Source organism: Anastrepha obliqua, chromosome 3, assembly GCF_027943255.1.
Source record: "Anastrepha obliqua isolate idAnaObli1 chromosome 3, idAnaObli1_1.0, whole genome shotgun sequence".
Taxonomy (NCBI): domain Eukaryota; kingdom Metazoa; phylum Arthropoda; class Insecta; order Diptera; family Tephritidae; genus Anastrepha; species Anastrepha obliqua.
In genome coordinates, this window is record NC_072894.1 from 26,842,064 (window position 1) to 26,869,894 (window position 27,831).

At 39.0% G+C, this 27,831-nt stretch overlaps 1 protein-coding gene across 6 annotated transcripts in view; it reads right to left on the reverse strand.

Annotated features, from left to right (window-relative positions):
- LOC129240283 (serine protease nudel) overlaps positions 1-27,831 on the reverse strand; it is a 35,720-nt gene that overhangs the window by 4,393 nt on the left and 3,496 nt on the right. For 3 of the 6 annotated variants that reach the window (XM_054875983.1, XM_054875985.1, XM_054875984.1), the window contains exons 3-17: positions 21,937-22,077; positions 16,730-18,430; positions 15,939-16,341; positions 15,224-15,866; positions 14,648-15,154; positions 12,045-12,378; positions 11,087-11,981; positions 7,130-7,299; positions 6,956-7,069; positions 6,123-6,885; positions 5,876-6,067; positions 5,322-5,812; positions 5,095-5,253; positions 1,776-1,908; positions 1,585-1,692 (exon numbers count right to left, since the gene is read on the reverse strand). In XM_054875983.1, coding sequence (XP_054731958.1) covers positions 1,585-1,692; positions 1,776-1,908; positions 5,095-5,253; positions 5,322-5,812; positions 5,876-6,067; positions 6,123-6,885; positions 6,956-7,069; positions 7,130-7,299; positions 11,087-11,981; positions 12,045-12,378; positions 14,648-15,154; positions 15,224-15,866; positions 15,939-16,341; positions 16,730-18,430; positions 21,937-22,077 — 6,754 coding nt within the window. The remainder of the gene's footprint in view (positions 1-1,584; positions 1,693-1,775; positions 1,909-5,094; positions 5,254-5,321; positions 5,813-5,875; positions 6,068-6,122; positions 6,886-6,955; positions 7,070-7,129; positions 7,300-11,086; positions 11,982-12,044; positions 12,379-14,647; positions 15,155-15,223; positions 15,867-15,938; positions 16,342-16,729; positions 18,431-21,936; positions 22,078-27,831) is intronic. The other 3 variants (XM_054875988.1, XM_054875987.1, XM_054875986.1) reach the window with 3 other exon arrangements.

Below are 27,831 nucleotides of genomic sequence, written 5' to 3' on the forward strand. Positions count from 1 at the left end.
ATTTTTCACCCTTATTGTTTTCCTGTCTACCATTCATTTTACTCAAACGTACTAATTCTATTTAATTCTTCAATAAATCATTAACCCTCCGCTGGGCGTGGATTTAACGTATTTCTATTATAGCTAACGACTTGAGCTTCTAGATAGCTTCCAGATATAACCTTTTAAAAAGGATCCTCGAACGTTACGAAAAAAAATATTTAAAAAGTTATACCTTCGGTTGGGCACCACGGGTCTGGCTGGAAGAGAGATTGCCGTCTTTGTCTACAAGAAAGCGAAAAGCTTCGACGAAAAACTCGCTTCTATTGTATTGTGTGCAAGAATCCAGTATGTCAAGAGCACTCAAAAAATTATAATACATCTTTTGCTTGCCTTCCACCGAATCCATAAATAAATATCATTTTATATTTTACCATAAATTTCAGTGCAATCAACTTTTGTTCTTCAGCCGTCTTCGAAATGAGTCAAAATAAAGAACAAAACCTAAAAATACTGTTTTTCACAAACCAAAATATTCTCAGCTATTATTTTTGCTTCTATAGCTTGCTCAATGCATGTCAAAGCCAATGAAGAAGGTAAGAAATTACACATTTATAGCTGCGATACTTACAAATTAATTATAAATGTGGCGCATTTGCATATTCCCAAAAAAATGCATGTAAATACATAGGAGTCTGGCCAGACCCGCGTGCCCAACCGAGGGTTTAAAAAATACTTTGCACAAATGGTGGAAATAAAGGGTCTTTCAGAAGTGACGTTGCTGAGATTTAGAGTAGTGAATAATTCTTAGACGGTAACTTTTTTATGTCATCTTTGACATTTGTCAAGTAGGCAGATGTACAATTACAATGCACAATAGAACAAAGCGTTAAATTTATTGAAACTTATTATGAAAATGGTAGATCTTTAGGAACAACATATCAATAATTTTGTGATATTTTTGGTGAAAATAATTGTCCGAATGAGTCGACAATTCAAAAGTTGAAAAAAAATTTGGATCTGTCGAATATAGAATATATAGAAAAAGCACTGGCAGACCAACAACTGGACGTCCAGTTGAGAATATATGTTTGGTGCAGCGCAAAGTGTTTAACGATGTCATTTTTAATAACAAATATAAAAATAGTGAAACCTAATAGAATCTAAATTTGTACTTATTTTATTTTAAAATAACATATAGGCGCGTCTTTTGTCTATAAAGTAATAGCCTAGGAATTATATCAGAAGTTAAGTGCAACTAATACGGATTCACAACTAGTCTTAATTCGCATAATTTAAGCGTATTAAAGAAATTTTCGATGGCAACATTGCCGAAAAATGACAGTTAATATCTATGGCGAATGAAAAATAATGAAACTTTTAAAAAGAAGCTCAAGAAAGTCCGGTAACCCCGACTAACGCCACCTTCTGTCTAGGCTATAAGCTAAGTAAATGAGCTTTTCAAAGCGCAGAACGACAGGGCGTATGAGTTACTTTGTTTGAATATGAAACAAATACCTAAGCAACTTATTTCTACATTTGTTGTTATGTATACCCGCACAATCAATTCCATATGTGCGTAGATATACTGTCTTCTTTACTTACGTGCCACATTGAAAATGTTCATCAGTGCAATTACATAGCGCTGGGCTTTCATCGCTTTTGTCCCAACAGTTTCGTACACCGTCGCATAATTTCTTTGGATCGGTGGCTCTGCAAATTGAAAATTGATTTTTATTCTGCTTTCTAGAGCAATTTGCGAAATTAATAAACTGAAATCTCTATTTCTTACTTACTGCAGATATGTGTAGCAAGAGCAGAGTGTAGGCTCGTCGGTCATGTCATCGCAGTCGGCTATATGATCGCAAAATTTCGTCTTTGGCACGCATTTATAGGTAGAACGGCATTTCAACTCTGATGCCTGACAAACTGCATACAAATAAAAATATATTAAAATACCACATTTAGAGATGAATTGAACTCGAGAAACATTTGCGTTCCTGATAAACTATTATATTAAAACACCTAAAAAATGAAAAAAGGCGCAACTATGGACTTAATTCGTATTTTCAATTCTAATATTGCTGTTAAGTTATGTTATAGTATTATAGTTATTGTAGTACGAGCTTACTGCTCTATTTTCTCCCTTGCCATTTTAGTGCCACTCATATCATCTTCTATTTCCAGCTTAACCAAAGTTGAGCTTCCACTTGATAAATAAGCCTTTTTCATGACGAAAGATAACTTCCGAATATTTTGCTCCATTGCTCCACGAAAAAATGTGCAATGCTCGAATGCCAATTTAGCTGTATTTTCACTAATAACTAAAAATATGAACTTAATAAGTGGACTCTCTTCTTTGGAAATCCAACTGGTAGGCATTACTTGGATACTCACACATATTCAACTTATAAAAATGGGAATTACCAGGTGTATGCCTATGGAATCGAAATTCAGTGCTATAAGTACATATATGTATGTACACTGAAAAAATGTTCGTCGTACACCCCTGAGGCTAAAGTAATTTTGCAAGACAATTTCGAAAAAGATTTTTTTGTGCCTTCTTAGAAGTTTCCTTATTTTCCGTCTTTCCCATATTTACAGTCGGATCTTAAAGTATGATGTATCGATATTTTAGTTTCGATAATAAATTAAATCTCGCCAAAATCATTAAAGTTTCGCTAAGAAAGTTTTTCGATTCGAAGGCGATTTCTATTTCTTTCTTTTTGTTTAAACGAAGGAGCCGCCTTTTTAAATATTCTCTATATCTGCGGCATTTACAGTCCGATCATAAAGTAGAATATATCGATGCAATAAGATTAAGGCTGACAACGCCGCTATGGTTAATTCCAGAGTAAAGCCCCTAATCAGGATACTGACAAGTGTGTGCTTGGGTATCACAGGTGCTATGAACCATTCTGAACTTGCAACTTCTAGATCTCAAATTCGAAAGGAAGGCGGCGTACAGGCTCAAGTTAAACGGAAATCTATGCCATCTTGAATGTACAATAGCATACTGGGTAATTTAGAAAAAGGGGCAGGATAATAGGATTGGAATTTTTAGTGACAGTCAAGCTGCACTAAGAGCCCTTGATAACCCACGCTGCTCTTCAAAATTAGTCGGTGAATGTCAGTCTGTCAACTGAACAGTTTTGCAAAAGACCACAAAGTTTGTCTTATTTGGGTGCCTGGGCATTGTGGTATTACGAGGAACCAGTTGGCTGACAAACTGGCTAATGGTGGCGCTGTAAGCATATCACTGGGCTTTGAACCCTTTCTAGGTGTCAATTCCACCATGGATTAACGTCCTTATGAGTTCTAGTCATAGAAGGCTTTGGTCTGAGTTGGACTCTTGCAGAGTAGTCAAGAGCTTTGTGAGAGAATGTGAGCGATCTTTCTCTTGAAACTCAGTATCAAAGATCTAAGAGTGCAATCAGAGGGTACAATGCCTTTGGTCAGCATATGTCTACCATGGCTACCCAATATGCCTATTCTGTCTTGTGAATTTGGAAACTGCAGAACATTTTCTCTGTAGCTGGCTGGCGTTTTCTAGAATCAGACTTAGGCTGTTGGGTTGCGATTTACTGAGCATAGATAAGGCTTATACTCTCCCTCTTCCGGATCTCTTAAGATTCATCAATGAATCCAAAAAAATTGCAGAAGAGTTACCTTAAAACAAATTCTTCCCTCTTACCATCCATATTGCAATCTATCCGGGTGTAGTACAATGGTCTTCCTAAATGAGCTCTTGGATTTGTTCAAACCGCCACAAATCTAATCTAATCTACGCCACTGTAGTACTTCTTTTTCACATCGCAGTTCTTATCACCCTAGGTAAAGAAAACTAAGGCTTGTCCTTTGCCTGTGCAATTTTCGGATATTTGAATTAAGGCTTTTGAAAATTACTAACTTTCCACAGTTATTGCTACATTATCGCTTTATTGAAAAGACGTTTCGAACGAAACTAATTTTCGCCTCGCCGGCTATATCAATAAACAAAATTGTTGCATCTGGGCATTAAAAAACCTGAACGTTCTTGTCAAGTAACAAGTGCAGCCGCTAAATATAACAATATGAATTTTGGATTGTAAGACACTCCTCTTTGCATTGTCAGTTGATCGCCTAGAATCCTTTAGAATTGATCTAATGCGGATAAACTAGAAATGATGTAGACCATTAAGGCGAGCCATTTGTAGGATAGAGCAGGAAAAAGTAAGCAAGACCTTATAAGATTGAACGAACCTACTATGCCAGCCAGCCGAGGAAGAGGGCAAATATATGAACGACGACGATTAAGAATAGCGGACGGAAAACCTCTATGTGCTGATAAGCAAATTTCGGCAAGCGGCTAATATCCAAGTCTGTTGGCTGCTCAGGCGTAGTTAAAGTGGGAGCCAAGATGTCTGAAACCTAACCTAGCAGCAAAGCTAGTGATGAGGTGAGTCCAACTCATTATCGTCCAGATAGCTGCCGCAAAAGGAGCTCGTTGTTATGTTGAAGCCCACCGCATAATTCCCATTGAAGGGAAATGATCGACTATGACCTGCTCCCATCGAGCCAAATACTCAATTCGGATCTAAATAAACTGTCAACAGTTGACAGTGACCAGAATTCGCGAATAGGACAATTTTTGTGCTCCATAAAGATAACAGAAATTGTGAAAGTTTGGATACGAGGTTGATTCTCGCACAAAGAGAGACTTGGAATAATAAAATTGGCTTCAATACTAAAACTAAGGTCGAATAACCTTAACTAAATAAGTAAATAATTGGCGCGTACACTTTTCTTAGGTGTTTGGCCGAGCTGCTCCTCCTTGTTGTTGTTCCACACTTGGAGTGACCTACAGTTTTATGCTTTTCCTTGGCAGAAATACAATCGAAGGTTTACAATTGCCTGCCGAGGGGCGACCGCTGTTAGAAAAAACTTTTTCTTAATTTTGGTGTTCTACGGAGTTGCGAACCAACGTACTCCGAATTCCGAATGTTAGTCATGCACCAACTCATTCGGCTACAGCGGCCACATTATAACCTTAACTAGGTACCTTAAACAGCATCGTCAAACCAAAGCGAAAATACCCTCCGGACTTTTTACTTGGCCAATATAAATTTTGCGCACCTTTCTGTCGCCCGATGCATATCTGTTTCTCTTCATCAGCACCGTCATGACAATCGCTCAATCCATTACAAATTTGTTCTTCCTCCAAGCACTCCCCAAGCGTACAACGAAGAGTACTGCAAGCTGGTGGCGCATAAGAATACTCATACTTCGGTTGATCTGAAAGCCAGATAAAAGACAAATAACGATAATTTTATTTCTCGCTTTTATATGTATAAACGATTTACCTATCAAAGCCTGTATCGTTCCATAAACCTTTTCGAGAGTGCGCAATGCAAATGAATCCTTAAAGCTATAACAATTCGTATTATTATAGTCGAATAAAGCTATTGGATACCAACCGGTATCCGCTTGCTTGCAAGCTAAAATACCCTGATCAACAGGCTCGAATGTCGTGCGGCTGATGTTTTTCTTGCCAAACTGTGTGCAAGTAGTAAAACGGGATATCGACGAACCCAAAGTGTCGCTAGTTTCTTCGAAAGCTTCTTTTAACATGATTTCCTCCGATAAACTAGAAAAATCCTCTTCGCTAACATCCAACACATTGAGAAGCTTCGTAGGCGGCTTGCGCTCCACTAGACGATAACAGGACATATCGGAGGCTTTACAGAGTTCATCATTTTGTTCCTCAATGGCAGACACCGCTTTGATGCGACCACTGTGATCATCGTGTAGAATAGCAATGCATTGAGGATACTCAGCAGTTGTGTTGTTAGAGCTGTAACGAAAAAACTTGAATAACTGCCTATAATTAGCTTTCGAGTCATGATTGGCTGCTTACAAGTCTGGAAAAAATGTAGGCAGCACGTGATATGTAAAGTGCACAGGCTTCTCCAAGTGGTACAGTAGCACGTTGCTTTTAGGAACTTGCTCAAAATTATCAACACGTCGTATCTGTTCGTGCACGCTCTTATGGCGAAGGTGTTTCGTCTTACCTCCACCCAGAAGTACAGCGATGTAATGAGTATTGAATCTAAGTGGATGTCGAATATTACATCAATTAATTTTAAAAACGAATTCACGCTCACCTAACGCCATAGTGGCACGTATCGTGTACCAGCACCCAATGCTTATCAACCAATGCACCGACACACCACAACCTGCCATCAACGTAAACATCAACTACCCACGGCCAATGCAAATCTTCTATGGCTTCATGCAATTTGTTATCTATCAGCAATGACATATTTTTCCGGTTCTCAATTATGCCATCCAACTTATGCAGCAGCTCATCTTTCTTTTTCCACAAAACCGTCGTCGATGGCGGTGTTGCGAATACATTCGGCTTTCCATGTGTCTCCAGAGCTGGTTGCAATACGGATGACGGCACCGCTTCTGGTGGCCTTAACTCGCCAGCACTTACAGTCTTAATGGGTTCTACATTATTCGATTTAGCCTCACACTCTACAAAAATACCCAAACATTCATCGTTGATATGTTCTATGTATTGTATCCGGGCTTTGAATGCGAGATCATCTACGCGAAAATAACGCTCGACGCTGGATAATGCGGAAAGCTGTGAATGCAGCTTCTTTTTGTAAATATCTGGGTGAATAGGCACTATGATGTTGTGTGTTATGGGATGAGTGGTATTATAGAATTTTAAGCTTTTGAAGCCAAGCTGGGCGCATACGTTGATTGCCGTTTCAGCAATTTGCTTGGATAAGGGCATCTCGCGAGAACACACAACACTCCATTTACCATTACTATTTCGTGAAAATATGCCTGCACTATTCAAAACAGGTCGCCTATCGACATCCAAAACAATTTCCCTGCCATTGGTTAAGGCGACTTTGAGGAGATAAAGGTACCCGATTAAGCGGCATTCGCCATAACTAATTCAACATAATTCCATACTTACAGCAGTCTTTTTCATCCTCATGAAAATCACACTCAACAATTCCATCACAACGTTTCTGCATTGGTACACACATTTTCGAAAGTGGACAGAGGAATTCATCAACGGTACAGTTACCTAAACGTTAAATGATATTTATGTATGATGAGATATATTATATAGGATATATATACATACCACAGTTCTCTTCATCGGTTAAATCTTCACAATCAGTTTTGCCATCACAAATTAATATACTGAGTGATCCTTTCAAAAAGTCGCGACAGCTGCAATCGTCCTCGTCCGTACCGTCCTCGCAATCCATAACACGATCGCAACGATTTTTCAGCTCGACTATTTGTGATATTCTGGAATATGAACCGCGAAAATGTGCAGGTAAGATTTTTTTTCTCGCACTCAATATACACGAATTCCAAGCATAAATAAATGAATGATTGAGAAGAAATACCTCGCCGAATAAAAATCACACTTTATAAATCTTTCGTCAAGCCCGGAGAATCTTGGCCGATCTCAACACCCCATGAAGCAAGCCTTGAACTGTCCGAAAGATTCTTTCGAAGATTTTTTCCCTTTACGTGCTTAGCGAATATCACAAGATGGAGCTGTAAAATGTTTTGAGTATACCTGTAGTGCTGCAAATAAATATCTAGCGGCACCGCATACTAGGCCATGCCGTTCAAATGGATACAAACGCTCCAGCCCTGAGAAAGAGTAAGGCCTCTTCCGGGTTGAAATGATCAAGTGAAAAAGGTATTGGTTTTATTTGATGTTTCTAATTGGCGTCAACTTCCATGAGGTATTGTGCGATTCAAGGCGAAGCTTATTTTGAGGTGCAGAAGAGTGCAAAAGGGTCAAACTGCAAGAGAGTCAAACTATTGAGAGTAAAATTTCGATTTACTCTAATACTTCGTTTCATTGGGTACCTTCAGTGACAAAGTAGATATCATCAGTCATAAAGTACATGAGGATAAAAGTAGACGATCGCTAACGAAAACAAAAACATTAATTAAATATTCGGCGGTCGTAGGCGAATTGGTTGGCGCGTGACTACCATTCGGAAGTGCGTATGTTCGAATCCCGTGAATGAAACAGCAAAATGATAGAAACATTTTTTTTTAACAGCGGTCGCCCCTCGGTAGGCAATGGCAAAGCTCAGAGTGTATTTCTGCCACGAAAAATGCTGCTCTTAAAGAACTATTGCGGCATAAAACTATAGGTGCTTCACATTTAATAGCGCACTAACCGCCTATACAACAGAGCTCTACTAGGCGCATCATTCGTGTCTTCTCCTTCGTGTAACTCGCACCAATTAGAAGCGCATTAAGTTGAATTTCTCAGCCACATAATCCTTTCAATGCAGCTGAGGTCCTCCTTTATTCCACCACGAACAGTAGATGAATCAAACCCTAAAAAACCACGACAAACTCGATCTAATTTCTAGGTTTTATTGACCGCTGTGCCAAACATTAAACAAAGTATTATGCGAGGACATCAAGACATACGCCACAAATAGAAGAAGAAGCTCGGCCGACCACCCAAAAAGGGCGTAAGCGCCAGTTATATATATTTATAAGTAGGTAGGAAGGTGAAAGAGTTGTAGTACCAGTCCAGTCCTGCTCAAGTAGCACAAAGCGCCGTTTTGATACCGTTATGAGACCTCCAACAGGCAGATATCTACAGCCAGCTAGAGCTGTTGATATAATGGAGGAAATTGATTAGTTTTAGGTTGGCGCACTGCCCCAGGCTGTCGAAGAAAGGAGCACCCAGTGACCTTAGTCGTCTAATTGCCAAACCCGGACATTTATAGAGAAAGTGCTCTACAGTCTCCTTCTCTGAAAGGTCTCCACAGCTTCTGCAATGGGGGTTAAATGGTAACCTTAGCTTTTCCGCGTATGTGCCGATCGTCCAGTGACCGGTAAACACAGCTACGAGTTGGAAATTGAATGGCGAGGAGTCCAAGGACTTTCTGAGTCCTCCTTCTATTATACTGCGACCAAAGGGTTTTCGAAATAGCACATAAAGAAATAGAGCTCCATCTTTTCTGCGCTTTCTGAGAAATAATTTGTGCAGTTTCCCTTTAACAACTGTGAGGAGAATGCCGATGACCGGGTAGGAGGTTTCTAAGGCCAATTCAGTCCTCTTCCTGGCAAGCTCATCAGCAATTTCATTTCCCTCTATGTTCCTATGTCCTAGAACCCAGATCAGAGAAATGTTACCTGCACATCCAAGAGATTTGATCTCCTCCTTACAGGAGTTTACTAATTTCGTTCCGCACCATGGCGTCGTCAGAGTCTTAATCGCGGCTTGACTATCGGAGAAAATGTTAATGTCTCCCTCGTCCTACGTTCCCTAAGCATTTTGCATGCCTGCAGGATCGCAAAGACTTCTGCGTGAAAAACACTAGCAGTATTCGGCCGTTTAAAGGAGATAGATAAATTGACTGATTTAGAGAAAACCTCTGCTCCGACTCCAGATTCCATCTTGTTACCGTCAATGAAGACAGAGGTGCAAGCTTCGGTGCAGATTTTCCCCCCGATCAAATCCTGCCTATTATGCAAGATTGCCCTAGCACGACCCTCAAACTCTAGTTTGCGGATAGAGATCTGTTCGAAGTTCGGAGAAATACGGTGTTAACTGCTCGAAAATGCTACCATGTCCCATGAAAGATTGCCTCCAGAGGCCAATCTCCTTTAACCTGATTGCACTTTGAGCTGCGATGGAAATGTCGGAAAAGTCGATGCAAAAGGACATTCAGGGCAGCACTGGGGCCAGTTTTACATGCTCCGGTGATGCCAATGCATGCATTCCTGTGCACCCTTCCCAGTTTAGTATTATTATAGCCCTTCCGAAGAGCTTCCCACCAGACTAGGCATCCATACGTTAAAATTGGCAAAATCACTGCGTTGTACATCCACAGCACGACCTGAGGCTTAAGTCCCCAATATTTACCGAACATAGATTTGCAGGATTAGAAGGCTATACTGATCTTCTTTACCCGATTTTCAATGTGTAGCTTCCAATGGAGTTTGAAGTCAAGTATCACTCAAAGATACCTACTTCCAATAAGAGCGGGTGAACGTGGTCGTTTAATTTGGGAAGTCGAAAGGGTGGAGGTTTATAAAGGAGGTGTCTGGTAAATAGCACCAGCTCCGTTTTGTCAGAGTTGACTCGGAGGCCGCAAGTGGCACCCATCGACTGAGTACAGCCAGTGACCTTTCCAAAACCTCAATCATGACTGAAGGAAATGGTCCCGATACCATCAGGACCAATTCATCGGCGGATGATACTACCTTAACTGTACCCTTGTTTAGCATTATCAGAACTTCATCAATAGCAACTAGCTAAAGTAGGGGCGAAAGGACATCACCGTGCAGCGTCCCCCCGTGAACGAATCTAGTGACTTTAACCCCTCTTGCGACCCTGCAGCCAAGCAGGGACGAGATCCAGAGACGATAGGTCTTTTCATCTATAGTCTATCTAACGCAGTGACAATTGACTCCGCCCTGATGTTATTAAAAGTACCTTCCATATTTATGAAGGGCGCAGAGTGAATTGTTTGCCTTCCAAAGATTTTCCACAGTCCCTACGACTTCGTGTAAGGCCGCTTCTGTGGAATTCCCGTTCAGGTAAGCATGTTGCGCTGTTGAGATAATTTGGATTCGATGTGCTCTCGGATATGATAATCAATCAATCTTTCAAACACTTTTAGGATAAATGAGGTAAGACTTATAGGCCTAAAGTCATTGGCCGAGTCGTGACCCCTCCTCCCTGCCTTGGGTATATGTATATGTTTATATATAATTACATATTTGCCAGACAAATTTAGAGCGAAAAGTCAAAAGTGGTGTCGAAGAAAACAAAAATATATGTAGGTAAAAATTAAAAAGTACAAAAAAACTTCACACTTTTACAGTTTAGCATAGCAGACCTGCGCAGTCGGAATTGAAGAAGTCGTATTTCGGATATTGATGACCTTTCCGAGATTGTATTCCAATGAAAAAAGAGAATTACAAAAGAATATGCTCAGAACTCTGTTTTCCATAAGGAAGTTCTGAAAAGTTATTTTGGATCTTTGAAGGAACTTTTGAGGTTGCTACCGATTAAGTTTATATTAAAACGATTAGTTTTTCTCACCTTTGACATACAAATTTTCCTGGTATGCTTGAGTTAGTAAAATTTTTTGTTTTTGTATCAGTTGACGTTTCCTGATCCGGGCTTGCATTTTGTGTCGTTGTGGAAGAAAGCATAGAATCAATTGGAGTTGTTGTAACCAAGTTTTCTACATCAAAAGGTGTCAGTGATACTGTTGTCATTTCGTTTGAAGATGAGGTTTCAGTTGTAGTTCTCATCGAGCTTATTTCCGTTGTTCTCATTCGCTTGGTACTCATTTCTGTACTTACCACGGTACTGGCTTTACCAGCTTCTGTCGTAGTAAACTTATTTTTACTAGTTTTGTTTCTTTCTTCTTCATCCTCATTTTCAATACGCACATTTCGAGCTGTATCCTCTGCTCTGCATGGTGGTGATGTCATCACATTCTCAGGATAATAATCACTCTCTGTTGTTGTCGATAGGACGTTCGTACCAGAAACCATATCTGGTGCAAAATTGTAAGTGCAACCAACTTCATCTTCACCTCCTAAGCAATCAACGACACGATTGCAACGTAGCTTCTTTGATATACAACGTTTTCCACCCCAGACACAAGTGTAGCCAGGGCACATTGTACGTGGTTGTATTTTCGAGGGGAATTTCACCGCTAATGCGATCCAGTCCAAGTAAAGCGCTACTCGAGAGTAAGCACCAACCTCTCCGGGACGCGCACAACCATTACCATGACTAACAACTCCAGCTAAGTACCATTCTTCGGTATTGTTGACACTACGACAGAATAGAGGGCCTCCAGAATCACCCTGACAAGCATCACGTCCACCATCCACATCACCAGCACAAACATTCTCGGAGTATTTATCCTCTAACTCGGTACACTGCTTTCGTATTGGCACCATCACCTCGCGTAATTGATCACCTGTATTGGTATTAATTATTCCCATTGGCAAATAATTTATTACCATCGGTAATGTTTACTTACTCCCAGGTCCTTTCTCACGCATCGCACCCCAACCCACAACCGTGCATAAAGTGTTCTCTTCCGGCCCCCAAATCCAATCTTCTCCGGCCGTCGTTCGTCCAATATCTGGCATACATATCGGTTTCACCCACCGATTAAACATAAGCGGCTCCCTCATACGTAACATCGCTAGATCGTTGCGCATACTACGCCTCTCATACGCTTGGTGTACAACCACATGGGACACTGCACGAATTTGTGTAGTACTCGAAAAGCTCAATCGACGTATCATGCCAGCGTGAATTTCGTAGTAATAGTTATGGTAATTTAAGACGCAGTGGGCAGCGCTGATAATCTAGTAAAGTATAACGTTAAAAAAATGATACACAACAAAGATAAGGCTGATCTAATTTTAACATAGAATGACGAATAGCATAGAGAAAATTATTAGGTGCTACAAAAAATTCCAGAACTTTAAGCATTGTACAGTGATGGAACCACCACTTTGATGTTGCATTCAATGCTGTATTCTGTCCATAAACAGCAGCATATTTTTTTAACAACCTTCCCAGACATTTTAACTTGGTCGTAGTGGAACTGAAGAGTTTATCGAGTTTTCTGTTTTTTGATCTCTATTTAAGAACGCCGTAACACCCAACAGTGTTGTTTGTTTGAAGTGTTGCTCACTAAAGACATCTAGGTAAAAACGCCGAGAACTTTTTACTTCACCTAGTACTACTCGGGCCTGTTTTAAGTTATTTAAAGAGGAAGTCAAAAACCAATTTGTGCTTTAAAGCTTTGATGCCAAGCGAGCCGTATGCGCTTAGCATCTTACTTATGATATAGATGTACCTATGTCCAATTTAAGCATTGGTACGCTGCCCTATTAAAAATTATACTCGAAGTCAACTAATTTAAATAAACTTGAGTGCGGATTGATTTCCTAAGAGGCGAGGTTGGCACTCAGAGCGGAATAATTACTGAAGGGCGATAGAGACGAGCCATTCTGAATAATCGTTCAGTAGAAAGGGTTTTGCCTTCCTCATTGCATCCTTACCCGTCTCAATTGACTACGTTTTCTTATGCATCGCTTAGGATTATCAGACAGATTGGTGACTTTGTCTTGACGGTGTTGAAACCTCTGAGCATACCGTTTTTATATTAATGTTGGTTGAAATGGTGATTTGCCAGGAAACCAGTTAACGCTTCCGCATCATTTTGTTGTCACATCCTCGCTACCAACAAGTTATACGGCTATTTCTTCACGTATATATCCAGTCAGTGCGATTGAAAAACCTCATAAGGTTGTTAACGCCACTGCCAGCCAAATGTTCGATGTTTTCAAAAAGCGGTTTGACAAGGATTGACATCCCCGCCTTCCTTAGGCCAGGGCATTCACATACCAAGTGGAAAATATTTTCCTTTTTCTGCGGTTGATTACAGCTATGGGAGTATATATCGTAAGGGATACCCATTTTGGGTGCCTATAGCCACAAGCCAATTATCACTGCCAAAGTCTGCAGGCATCTCTTCATTTCATATTTGTCAATGCTGTCAATTGTTTGTGGTTATAGATGAGGCAAACTTTGCATGTTGTCTGGTCTCTCCATCTACAAACCGGGATTCGTAGAGATTTTGTGGAGATTGCATTCTTGATTGCACCTAGTGATGTGAATACCGATTCTGCAAATATGTTATTCATGGCAGATTCCTCTCTTGCTAGTGCGCCCGCCTTTTCGATTCTTCACTGTTCCGATGTCCCGAGCTCCAGATCAAGGATGGTTTACGCTCAAGATGGTATGGCTATTTCTGCTTTGTTCCCCCACTTTAGAGCCTTATGTAGCCGAATCCAATGCCTGGATTGCGGCTTAACTAGCCGAAATAATTTCGATATTGCCCTTAAAAGATAGGCCTGTGGTTAGTAGCATACAAGCTTCCCGTATTGCCAATACTTCCACCTAGAAGATACTGCAAGTATTAGGAAGACGCACAGATTTCACAGATTCTAAGTCTATGAAAATATATCCCAGCTCTGGCACCACAGTCAATTTTTGAATCGTTCGTGTAGGCTGTAGTGCCGAGGTTGTTTAGTAAAATGGAAAGATGGAAAGCGAGTGACAAAATTTTATTGAAAATCACATACGTTTACGTCATACGTTTTTTCCTTCCAGCCATTTAACCTAACTGTACTCATAGTTACCATCTTCTTGATATGGAGATCTACCGGGATAATATGTGTCAGTGCCTTGAAAGCCTTCCTAGAGCATGATCTACATAATTGCACCGACCATTATATGTTGATGGTGGCAACATAGAGCAAACGACCTCTGCGTTGGAGAGACTAAGTAGAGGAATTAAAATTAGAATTAATTAGAAATTAAAAAAAAAGTATTTTTTCTTGATTTCGCAACGCGATTTGGTAAATTATCAAATGATAGAAAAAGTTATTTCTGACATCGGTCCGTCTCGCGGCAGACAAAATCAAAAAGCTACTGCCGATAAAACCATCTGCCGTTCGAAAGTATTATAAAGTAATAGATCCCTACATTTGTTTACATTCAGCTAAAAAAGCCGAGCAAAGAATATACACACCAAGTAATATATCAGTACATACACTCACTTACCCATCTTTCCGAATATATTGTTCCAGCACAGTGAAAATTGCCATCTCTATACACTGCAACCACAAAAGGCCATTGCATTGGTGTGCTGAATCTTCCGCCTACAATACGCCCATTAGAAGCTTCCAACGGTTGTGGGTTCTTAACTTTTCGCCTATCAGACAATAACATTCTCTTCGATCGTTTCCGGCGGAAAGGTGTCTTAATTTTCTTCTTAACCGAACCACATTTAGTTTGCGAGCAAGTAACATAGGCAGCTTTGTCTATCAGCTTATCGTGTGCACCTTGCTGCTGACATGACGAGGGAAAATGTACCTGTCCTATCAGGGTTGGTTCGATAAATGGGCGATGTAGTGCGATCTCACGAAATGTCACATTTGCCTTGGCGTTGTGGTCAGCTTCATTAGCACAAGCTGCTTGGGCCCACTTTTGAGCATTGTTACACACGGGAAACCATTCTCCACGATAATTGTGAAACAGGAAACCACTCGAACTGGAAACAGTATGCGACTAGAGGACAATTTTAAAGTGTTCCATAAGTATAAGAATCGCACATTTTTGCATGCCCTTTTAACTCACCATGTGATCCATTACATCTTTAACAATCACATTGCACTCAAGTTCATCCCGTCCATTCAGACAGTTCATGACGCCGTCACACTTTTCGGTTGCGCTGTAACACATCGACACTGTCGATCGGTTAAAAGCGATATACTCTTCAGGACTATCGTAACAGGAAAAAACTGAGTCATTGCAACCAAAACAGCCAAGTTCATCTTCGCCCATCGGACAGTCGGCATATCCATCACATATACGATTGCTGGTCAGCCGATCTATGCAACGACAAGCTGCCTCATCGCTGCCATCTGAGCAATCAACATAACCATCACACCAAGAATTTACTCGGATGCATTCTTTGCCGCTATAACAACTAGTATCGAACGCCGACTCGCACTTGAAATTATCCACGCGACCCAAGTGATCAGGAAAATTCGTGTAGGAGGCATAAATGATGTCCGTTGAAAGATTTTGCGCACTTGAACGCATCTTGAAATTACTATTCGAAAATGTCATAGTATTTAAACCACTGTCTGGTCCATCACTATTTACAGCGCTGTTATTATTCTCGGCATTATTTTGCACATAAGTGCAAAAGAATTGCTGTTGTTGTTTCCGTGGCGAAGCGGTATTTGTAAAAGCCTTCGGTATATTACTCTGGCTGCTGAAAAATAATTTCTTAATCATTGCAACATAACCGAAAAGATGCCATTATACTTATATGTGGACCACTTACCCGCCAGCGCCTGTACCACCACTTTGCCTAAAGAAATTTCCCGTTGGTCCAAAATTTTGTGGTACAAAGAAAATTCCGTTTGGTACGTTGAAACCCATTGGACCGCTAGCAAAGCTACTGGCCATGTTACTGTAATTGGGTGTCCACATAGGGCTCTGGTTGGCCATCCGGAAATTAGCAGGTGTTATGTAAAAGCATATTGGTATGGTAGGCATACCGAAATTAGGATTATAAAGGAACTGTGCTGTTGCTTTCATCGTCTCGCCCGTTACGGGAAAACCACCTGGACCGCGGCTTGTAAACCGCTGACCTGGGGCTGGTGTGAATCTTTCTGATTCGGTGTTCGTGTTTTTATTGCGTAACCTCTTTGCTACTTGATCACACAAGGTCAAAAACTGTGCATCTGAAAATATGTGCAAATGAAATGTTATACAATTTATTACTTACAAATGCATAAGTTCAACAGTAAGATCGCGGCTAACAAAGCAGAGAACGTTCCGAAATAAGTATCCGAAAAAGTACAATTTTTGAGCTTTTTCTGAGCGATTTTGGCGTGTTGAGCGCAATGCTCAATTATGGAAGCATTTTTTGAACATCCATCTAAGGCACTTAAGAACATTTTCAACATGCCCGCGTAGACCGAAAAATTGCACATTTAGGGTTCCAAAAAGAATTTATTTATGAAGAAAAAACTCCGGTATACGAAAATTTACAGCTCATAAGAGTATTTAGAATCATTTTGTTTAGCCGGAATTAGCTTTAGACATATTTAAAAAAACACGAAAACATACCCGGAGAGTGGTTTAAATTTGCCGAGTTAACTTTCGCTCCAAAGCTCGTAAAGGTTTCCATGTCCCCTGCATCGAAGTTGTCAATTAATTCTCCTTGCTGATCTTGCGCTATAGCACCCTTACGAAATAATTCTTCCCACATTTTGGCATCATATGGACTCACAGTTGGCCGCTTAGCAGCCTTATAGCTATACTGCCGTTCCCTCTCTTCAACCATATTTTCTTCACTCGTTGGATAATCTAATGGATGGGACGAATACTTGGCGTCTGTATGCGCCTTCTCACGATCTAACATTGTTCTTGGCGTTGCAGCGCAGACTCCACCATAGGTGATAATAACATCTGAAGTATTGGTAAAAATAACCGTTTCGTTCATTACCAAAACGGCTGCAGATTGTGTGATTGGGCCGCTGGTAGTAGAAACAACATGTCCGTACCCATGTTTGGAGTCATCTTTTTCTTCATCACTTATAGCGTCATTCTTTAATTTACGTAGCTTGTCTTCTTCTTTTTCAACCCCTTCGGTGATGTTCTCCAATTCTTCGAATACATCGCGAGTTGACGTCGATGTGATCCTACTGGTACTAGTAGCAACTGTATCATTGTCATCGTTACCATCTATTATCCAACTTATTTTTTCAGGTTTCTGAGTTTCTGCATTTTCAAACTCATCTAAAATCCAGCTTACTTTTTCTGTACCTATTGGCATAATTTCCATAGATGCGCTCGATTTAGTCGTGCTAGAGAATGTATGCTCAGGTCTTTCAGTTGTTTCAGGCCTATCCTTGGGCATTGTTGTTTCACCATCATTTTCATAGCCATCTAAAATCCAACTGATTTTGTGCGAATCATTTTTTGTGGGTATTGACTTTGTATCATTCTGAATTTTCTTCAGCTCTGGTGTATACGGCAAACTCGTTGTCATTGACACAATTTTTGTAACTGGTCTTACGCTTGGTGTCGTTGCAGCTGTATTCTCCTGTAGAGAGACTTTCTCCTGTATACCATCATCATGTCCATCGATTATCCAGCTATAATGAATATGTTTATCATCAACGTTCGTACTAAAACTTGAATTGTTTCCACTTTCCTCTTCTGCTGCCGCACTGAAGCTAGTCTCCGTCGTTGATCTCACAAAATGTTCACTAATTTCTTTATTTTCAATGCTGCTCTCACCATGCGTTTGCATTTCTTTGTCTGGTAACTTTTTCGATTCGTCAGAAGCCGAGCTGGCGCTTCGTTGCAGCACTTCTTCATTATCATTGAATATTTCTTTCATTTTATCCATTTTGGCACTGATATCTTTGGCTAAGTTGTACAGTCTCATGAATGCAACCATGCACCCACTGCTGTTTATGGACTCCTTCTTGCAACGTAGATACTCTTTCTCCAATTTTCCTAACTCCAAACGAGTTCGTTTATTACGCACCTTCGTATAGAGACTATTAAAATCTGGTTCATGTTGCAGAAATACCGGATCCAACATATCTGGCAAAGCTCTCGCGTATCGATGGCGAAGTATTTTCGAACGCAAATGTTGTACATCCAAACTTTGGTCATATTGACTGACAGGTATGTCGTCGTGAGCTGATACTTGGTCTATAGCGATTACAACCCCTTCATTTGGGGGTATATGGTCCGAGTGAGAGCTATATTGTTTTGCCTTTAGAAAACTTAACACCTCAGCCTCATGAAGTTTATCTACATACAATTGAATATTTATTCGATTTACAGCACTTGTGGTTTAAGTATATGTACGAAGTGTGGCTATTAAATAACGCGAGTTACTGTGGCAAATACTAATTAACGCCTTCAATATACACCCGTCCGACATCCGCATAACGTTTCATACGAATCTTCTATTGTTCGAATAGTCTTCTTCTAACCCTAGTTTTACGACTCAATTTCATCTCAAGAAAGGATAAAAGTTGCACTGCGTAACATCGAAGACGAATGTGGCAGATGATCTAAGACTGGAATGCTTTACTTGGCTAGTAACCGCTTATGAGCCTTATGTTATTTTAAACATTTTTCCAGGGAAACAAGAGAAAAAAACCTATTCTAATGCAAGGTCATGACTGTGCGAGTACTAATATGTTAATGAAGGGTCTTCCAAAAGTGACGTATAGCTGTCAGTAGTGAATACACCTAATTCTTTTTTTACACAAAGATACGTTTCCAAAAAATTCATGTAAAAAGGGAATTGGGTGAAAAAATATTAAACAATTATTTTTAGAATTCACTTAAAAATTATTTCATGCTCACGCATTTATATTCATTAAATATATTAATTTATTAAACGGTCAGAGCAAAATTCACCGAAACTCATAGACTTTTCCTGAGATTTATTAGTCGAAAAATCTAACTTTAAAGAAAATTTCATAAAATATTGAAAATCGTATTAAAACAAAACAATTTGTATGAAATTTTTTTTTTAATTTTGAACTCAAATTAAATAAAATTCGTGGCAAGAGAAAATTAGGTGTAATTCCTAGAAAGTACCTTTTTTATGTCATCTTTGAGATTTGTCAAGTATGCAGGCGTACAATTTTACACGATAGAAATACGCGTTAAAATTATTGAAACTTATTATGAAAATCGTCGATCTTTAAGAACAACACACCGCAAAATTTTTACCGCGCATGCTTTCCATTTCAATTCAACCGGGCTATTCGGGTCATGTTCTTCGATTTCGATGTAACTCAAATATGTTGCTCTCTGGTCAAAATAATGAGACACGTATTTTTTTGTTCGCCCGAAAAAATTTTTTTTCAAGAATTATCGGCAATTTTGTTTTTCGGCTCAAACTCGATTTTTTTTAATTATATAAGAAAAATTTTTTTTTAAATGCCCATAACTAAGTCAAAAATGAACCGATTTTAATAATTCTGGTTTCAAAATGATCGTAATTACTTACACGAGCGACTTCATGTAGAAACAATTGCAAAAAAGTAGTTGAAAATTTTTTATTTAGCAAAAAAGAAAAAAAATTTAAATTTTTTCGAAATTCAATATTTCAAAAAGTGTATTTTTGTTTTTTTATAACTTTTTCCAAATCAAAAGGACATCTCAAACTTTAACTGAGCTGAATGCCTATTAGCTAAAATGCGTTGTTTTTGAGTAATGAATTTTTGAATAAAAAACCTGTTTCGCACTTTTTGTTTTTTGCAAAATAAAAAATTTTCAACTACTTTTTTGCAATTGTTTCTACATGAAATCGCTCGTATAAGTAATGACGATCATTTTGAATCCAAAATTATTAAAATCGGTTCATTTTTGACTAAGTTCCTCTTTGAGATGTCCTTTTGAGAGGAAGAGGAAGGCCTCCTCTGCGTTGGAAAGATCAGGTGGAGAAGGACTTGGCTTCACTTGGTGTTTTCAACTGGCGCCGGTTAGCACGAGAAAGAAACGACTGGCGCGCTTTGTTAAACTCGGCCGAAATCGCGTAAGCGGTTATAGCGCCAATTAAGAAGAAGAAGATATATTTCAAAATGTTTACCTTGATTTCTCAGGTTCTACTTAACCGATTTACTTGAAATTTGGTGTGAGCCTTCTCAATATATATATCCATCGTACTTACTATTATTATAAACAAAATAAAATTTTTACTATTTTTAAAAAATTCCGAAAAGTAACAAAAAGTAGTAAATAAATTTATCATTTTTTCGGGCAGCCGTAATTTGGCCAAAAAAAAAGTTTTTCGACTTTTTTGTAGTAAGTACGATAGCAGCATTCATGAAGTTTAATAATCCTTTTTATTTTTTTGTTTCAGATTATTAGAACGCTTGCAATCGTGGTACGTTTGAGATTTTAAATTTGTAATGTATTTTTTAAATAGAAAACCGCCTTAAGCTGCGAAAATTCACTCACAAAGAGGATATGAAAAAAGTACATGAACGCAAAACCAGTAATAATTAGCAAGTTTTACGAGCAGTTGCTTAAATTGTTGGCGAGAAAATCACAAAAATTAAAACTTTTTTCAGTTGAGCTACTTCACATTAATTAAAAAAAAAAATAAGCATATAAAATGCAAAATAACGAGCTTAGCATCATATTGCTTCATTTTGTCCACAACAATTTGTTCCGTTTCATCATCGCTGTCAGATGAAGGATATTCTAGTATTGTTGTGGCAATCTCAGCTTTCTTCCTTGCTTCCGTCTATATGTATGTATGTATAAAAAGACATTCATTGCCAAATTAGATAATAACCAAGAAGTTTAAGAATAAAACATTAAATGCTTCTGCTTTGTGTTTCGGAAATGCAGCAACGTTAACTGGAGACTGGTTAAAAAGTGCATACCTCTATATCATTGGCCCTTAACGGCGAAAGGCCCCGCTATGGGGTCATAGTACTTGTGCGATAGAAAACGAAAGGCCCCAATATGGGGACATGAAAAGAATTCAGTTTTCATTTCATTTATTTATCATCGCTGTAGTTTTCTTTAACAAATATTGCAACTTTGTACATCCCTGGTTTCTTGATCATACACTGACAAGAAATATTTACTGTAATATAACTTTTTAAGGCGTAAATATTGTGGAATATTCACAACAGATCTGTCGCATTGATATTCACCTAATTTTCCGTCGCCTTATGGGCGAGTATTACAAAACAGCTCTTGGTTATTAAGGGTTAATATATGACTTCAGATAAATTTTGTCTAAAATATATTTACTTACATTCTTTTAATCAGCATTTTTATTTAAATTTGAATTTTCACTCAATTCGCAAATTTTAAGTCGTAATTATTTTTATTTTGCATTCAGCTCTTTTTCTCACTTGCAAATTCTTACAAGTAAAAATGTATCCAGTAAAAACTTACTACTTCCCCTCAAAATGAAATGCGATTCAGTTCTCTCACTTTCCCCGCTTTGGAAGTTTTTTGGATGCATGAACACCAAAACTTGATAATTTGGAACAGTTCTTAAAAATTATTTGCTTTGTGAACAGACCTAATGCCACTTCTCACATAATATATATATTATATTATAATTGTTTTGAATAAAAATAGTCAATCCTGAAAGAATTTAAATGTTTACATATAATATTTTATTTTAAGGCACTCGAAAACCACCCGACTGGCGGTTGTTGGCGTGTGACGCACGTCTAATTTTCCATTATCACCGTCAGTCCCATTATCTAATAGCCACACCTGCCTCGTATATATAAATGTCATAAGTTATATAGGGTTTCCAAAATACTCACCAATTCTATTGGGTGCTATGGAATGATAGATTAAGATGGTCGTTAGTAGCAGTAGCATTACACCTGAAACGGCCAGCGTTCGAGTAAGCGCAGTTCTGAGGGATTTCCTTTGAGTTCGCGTGCCGAAGACCTCATTATCTACTAGAATACCAATATTTTAAAAATCTGGATTGTACAATAGCATTTAAATGAGTATGTCAACGAACCAGCCGGACAGACTAATCGATTGATAACGATTAATGCGAATATACAAAGATTATGATGATATGAAGGTATGCATACAACACTCCAGATGCCTTCATTCCGTTTAATGTTCTCGGAACAAGAATGACCGAAATTACTATGAAAAAATTAATATTTGGTCTCGTCGAAAACCATATTTCTATTTAAACCTGAAACTTTGTTCAACTATCTGACAAAGCTTGACTTAAGACTAAATGAAAACAGGTTCAAAGTATAAAGTATGACACGGCAGGTTGTTATACCTTATTCCAGCCGACTAATTGCACTTTCATTAATATTACATTTTTTAAATTTTTTTTTTAAAGGGTAAAAAGGGAATAGATGTGTGTATCAACACCATCGAACGACGACTGAAGGAGGCGAACATATCTTACCGTCGGACATCATCCAAACCACTGCTCCTAAAAAAACACATTGAGAAACGCAAGGCTTGGGCTAACGAAAAGATGGAACGCGATTGGAGTAAGGGTGTTTTCTCGGATGAAGCAACTTTCTGGACTTGGGTTTCACTTAAGCGAGCTTGGCCAAGGAGTTATACTAAAATTGTACAGCGCACTGTTAAACATCCGGTGAAAGTGAAAGTTTGGGATTGCTCCTTCGAGCACGGATGATCGGAACTCTTCACCGAAAATTTGAACGCCGAAAAAATGGTCGAAATTTACAATCGAGAACTTTTGAAGTCGGTGAAAGAGAAAGAAACAATGATTGGGTCTTGCAAGAGAAGAATGACCCAAAACACCAAAGTCGACTCTTTACGGCCTGGAAACAAGGAAATGGCGTCACAGTAATGGACTGGCCTTCCCAGTCCCCAGACGGCAATCCCATTGAAAATGTGTGGGGAACTATGAAAACGCATCTTGCCGGAAGTCCAGTCCACAATTTAAAGCAACTCGTGCGTCAAGTTCGAAAAATCTGGTATTCTTTGTCGACGAGCTACACAGAAAAGTTAGTTCAAAGCTTGCCGAGAAAATGCCAGGCTATACTCGACAACGATGGACACTACACGGCTTATTGAGTAACTGCGACTCGTAGTTTTGTACATACATACTTTCATGTAAAAAAAATGTAATATATAACTTTTATACTTCGTGAATAATTGAACTAGCAAAAATTCGAATACTCTTTCTGTTTACCCAAATACTTAGAAATAAATATAAAATAAAAGGAGGATCGTACTTTGACCTTAAGATCATTTTTACCCTACACCAGAGGTCGGCAACCTGCGACTCGCGATCCACATGTGGCTCTTTGGTTATGAAGCTGCGGATCTTTAGTTACTATATATACGCAAATATTATTTATTTTATGAAAAAAAACGAGGACTAGGCACCGATTTTATCTCTCAGCTACATACTTGTACTTGCTGACTGTAAAGAGTTATTAAACGAAATGGAGACTCAGTATTTCGACCTCCTTCTTCTTAATAAAGTGCGATGTCTTTCCAAAGGTAAAATGTTGAAAGAAATAAAAAACATTCATAAAAAACAAACATTGAAAAGATGTTTAATGTGGTGACCCACGAATGATAGAAACAAGATTGCGCCCAACAGAGAGTGCGTGACGTCGCATAAGCTGAGTTGTGCAGTGTTGCCAACCATTTGCTTTTCGCAATAAATGTAGTGATTTTTTATACCCAAAATGCGAAAATTTTTAAGTTTGGTGTTTGTTTCTTTTTTTAATTTAACGCTACCAAAACTGTAAATTAAAAAAAAATACTGTATTATTAAACAGAAGAATGTTAAAAAAGGTCACTCTGAGAAGATTTTAGTGTTAATGAAAGTTTGTTGGGTCGTATAAAATTTGATATTTTGAAAGTAAGAATTTAATTTTTTGCTCCTTTTGCGTTATGTTAGAATATTGAATCTTCTTCTCTGAACTCTTCTTAACATTGAAAACCTTTTTACACATTTAAAAAGTGTTTAAATTTACTGAATGCGAGTTAAAACCATAGAGGTGTAGTTATTTTTCCGGATCCTTAATGGGACATAGGGCATCAAAAGGTGCGTTCATAGTAAATATAAGCAACAAAATTCCTGAAAATACTGAAGAACCCACAACGACATTTTTACAAAGGAGTCCCTTATCTTGTTACATAACCAAAAAAGTCGTTCTCTTAACAAAAAACGAATAAATTAAATTGTACATAACCATAACACATTTATTAAAAAAAAACGCACATTTTAAAGACAATTTTTCATGCATGCAAAGTTCTTTAAGTAATTCAATAAAAATTTAATAATTTTTTTTCTTTAAATTTTAGTGCGTTTTTATATTCAAATCTAGGCAACACTGCAATAGCGAGAGAGAGATTTCACTGCTGAAAGGAGAAGAACACCAACAATAACCGCAATCGCGGGCAATGAGACCAAATGTTAAAGAAAAGTAAAGCTAAATAAAACTGATTGAATTATTGAACTAATTTTAAAAAATGTACATTTTGCAAAATTTTAAACATTACTTTTAATTAGAACAGGCTAGAAAAATGTCATGAAGAAACAACTAAAACTTCAAGACTAAATAGCAAAAACAAAAATGCTTAATCAAGTTACGAAAATTTTAGTCTGGCCATACTGGAGATAAAATCACGTAACTCATTGTCAAATTCGCTGAGAGCAAAGTAACGATACCACGATGGGCGCCATCTCATTATTCTTTCCATCATGGTGGTGACCAATATCAGACTGCTAGCTCAGAGAATTTGACAGAATCAGCGGTTGGGCTAACGTAGCAGGAGTTATAAATCGGTTTGTTTACGAAGAAACTAAGAATGTGTTAGTGATATACGAAAAAAATCAACCAATGACACTTCGTTGTCGTCTGAACAACGACTTATTGGACGAGTATGTGAATACATGTGAAATAATCGTGCAAATTTCGGCTGCGAATACTCCCGTGACATGGTAGTCGACGTTCTCCTCACAATTTTGTTTTTCACCATAGTTATTGGCCAAACCTAATAATCTATCATTCTTGGTACTATTTATTCTCGGCTTTCTGACTCATTAATATTGCTTTCTGAGAGTTGATAGAGTAAATAAATAAGAGAACAAACAAATATGTCGAAACCTTTCCCTACATTCATGCAGTTATCTTATATCCAAGAAATGAGGTGTTTAAAATTATATTAACTCTCACTGGTCATTAGTTCACAGAAAGCTTACTGGAAGAATTGTGCTATTCTACAACAGAACCAATCACAGTTGTTGCCTTGAAGAAAGAGAGGAAACAGTATAGCATTCCCTATGTAATTGGCCCGCCCTCACATTCCTTGGGCATAGTACGCTTGGAAAGTATAGAATTCAACAGCTAACAGAGCTGTCAGAGCCACAATGCGCGATATCAATAAATTCATAAGAGTGGAGATGATTCGTCTATTTGGACTATGGCATCATGATCCACGAGGAATGCTACTTTTACATGCTAGCTAAGTCTCGGTTCTATGTTACCAAAACGACCGTGACTTAAATCCAGCCAAGGACTACGGACTCTCAATTCAGCAGCATTCTGCAATTCCTAAATATGAGGGGGATGTTTTATGCAGTTGTGATGGAAAGGAGTGCGTAGGTTCCCCTCTCCGTGCATGAAATAGCACGGAAATGATACAAAATTTTTTTTGCTAATAGCGGTCGGTCCTCAGCAGGCAATGACAAACCTCCGACTCTACTTCTGTCCATGTAAAAGCTCATCATAAAAAATATCTGCCGTGTAGAGTCGGCTTAAAACTGTAGGTCCCTCGAAATGTGGAACAACATCAAGGCGCACACCACAAAGAGGACAAGGAGCTCAGCCAAACTCATAACAGAAGTATACGCACCAATTATTTATTTATTTTTTAATGACAACTGGGCAAACCGCTGTTCGAGGGTCTCGAACAACTGTCTGGCTTAGATGTCAACAACCTTATAAGGTTCTTAAACCGCACAGACTGGATATAGTAATGCCGTAAACAACTGGTAAACAAGTTGGTAACGAGGATGTGGGAACAAAATGGTGCTGAAGCGCTAGTTGGATTCTGGAGTAATCACCACTCAAACCAACCAATGGCAAGTGAAGCACTATGCCTCCTTTATGCATAGATTAACGGTAATGAAACGCAGAAATATTTATATTGTAATATAGTAATTATTTAATACTTTAAGGTATCATTATTATTATTATTTAACTTAAATCGTTATCATAGAGAAATATCAACTATTGATATTTGTTTCTTGATTTCTCACATTTTGAAACCTTTGAGAAAATTCAAATAAAAACGTCGAGCAAATAAATTTTCTGTTACGAATACTCTTACGACCTTTATATATTATATAAATACAGTGAACCAAAAAAATTGTATCTCAAAGCGTTTTGTCTTTGACGTTCGATATTTCCAAAAACCAATTGAACTTTAGATTAGGTTGGTATGGTTGCCCAGGGAATGAGCACACTTGGACGAAGAAAGATTCGTCCTTTGTGATACCATTGTGAAGGAGGTGAGGTGAAAGGGGAAGATCGATGGGATGCAGGGAGAGGGCGGGAGAGGTGGTGATGGGATGGTTAGGACCGTGCGGATTTCGAACGATGACTATGTTTGCGTCAACCGCTTTGTGCTGCTGATGAAATTCATCAGATTTTTTAATGTCAGCGCCAGCTATATCAGCAGGTGTGGCAAAGAAGTAAGAGCCAAGATGCCTGGATCTTAGCCCCGCCAGAGCAGGACAGCTAAGAAGAAGGTGCTGAGATGATTCCACCTCATCCTCCATACATCCAGCGCAAAAAGGACTCGAGGTGATTCCAAGTCTCACAGCATGCATTCCTCGCGCATTGTGTCCTGTGAGAGAACCCACTAGATTGCAGAGCTAATATTTTGTCAGCCTCAGAAGCTCGCCCGAACGCCTCCGGTCCACACGTGGCCAGAAGGATTTCGCGACCTTACACGTTTGTGTATTTGCCCAGCGCTCGCTGAGTTGGTGCGATGCCCATCTTTCCAGGAGCGGACCACAGGTAGTCAGGAGGATCCCAATTCTCTCCCTTCGCGGGGAAATCACCTCACATGTCCCTTGTCTGACCAGCTCATCCGCCTCACAGTTTCCCACAATCTTGCTGTGACCGGGAACCCAGATGAGACTGATGTCAGAGAATTCGGACGCAGTCGAAAGTGAGGTCAAGCATTCCTTGAGCAATTCCGAATGCACCGTCATAGACCAGAGGGCCCTTATTGCCGCTTGGCTGTCGAAGTAAATATTTACTTTCTTGACTGTTAGTACGAATTTGAGCAGCCAATCAGCTGCCTCCTTGATTGCGGCTACCTCTGCCTGGAACACACTACAGTGGTCCAGTAACCTGAATTTGAGTCTGATGAGGAGCCCCTCGCAAAAGACTCCTCCGCCAACCTTTCCTTCCAACTTCGATCCATCCGTGAACAAGTTCACCAGGCCCTGACCCCAAGTTTAGCCCTCCGTCCACTCTTCCCTTGACGGGATGTGAGTGGAGAATGTTCCGGTTTGACTAAACGAGGGTGTACACTGGTCTGTTGACAGAGGGATGAACTCGAAGTTTCTCCAGCCCCTCAGTTTGATTGCGGTACGTGTAACGTCAATTCTGCCTGCGATGTCTAAGGGTACCACATTTAACATTACGTTGAGCGCCAGAGTAGTAGTCGTTCGAAGCGCC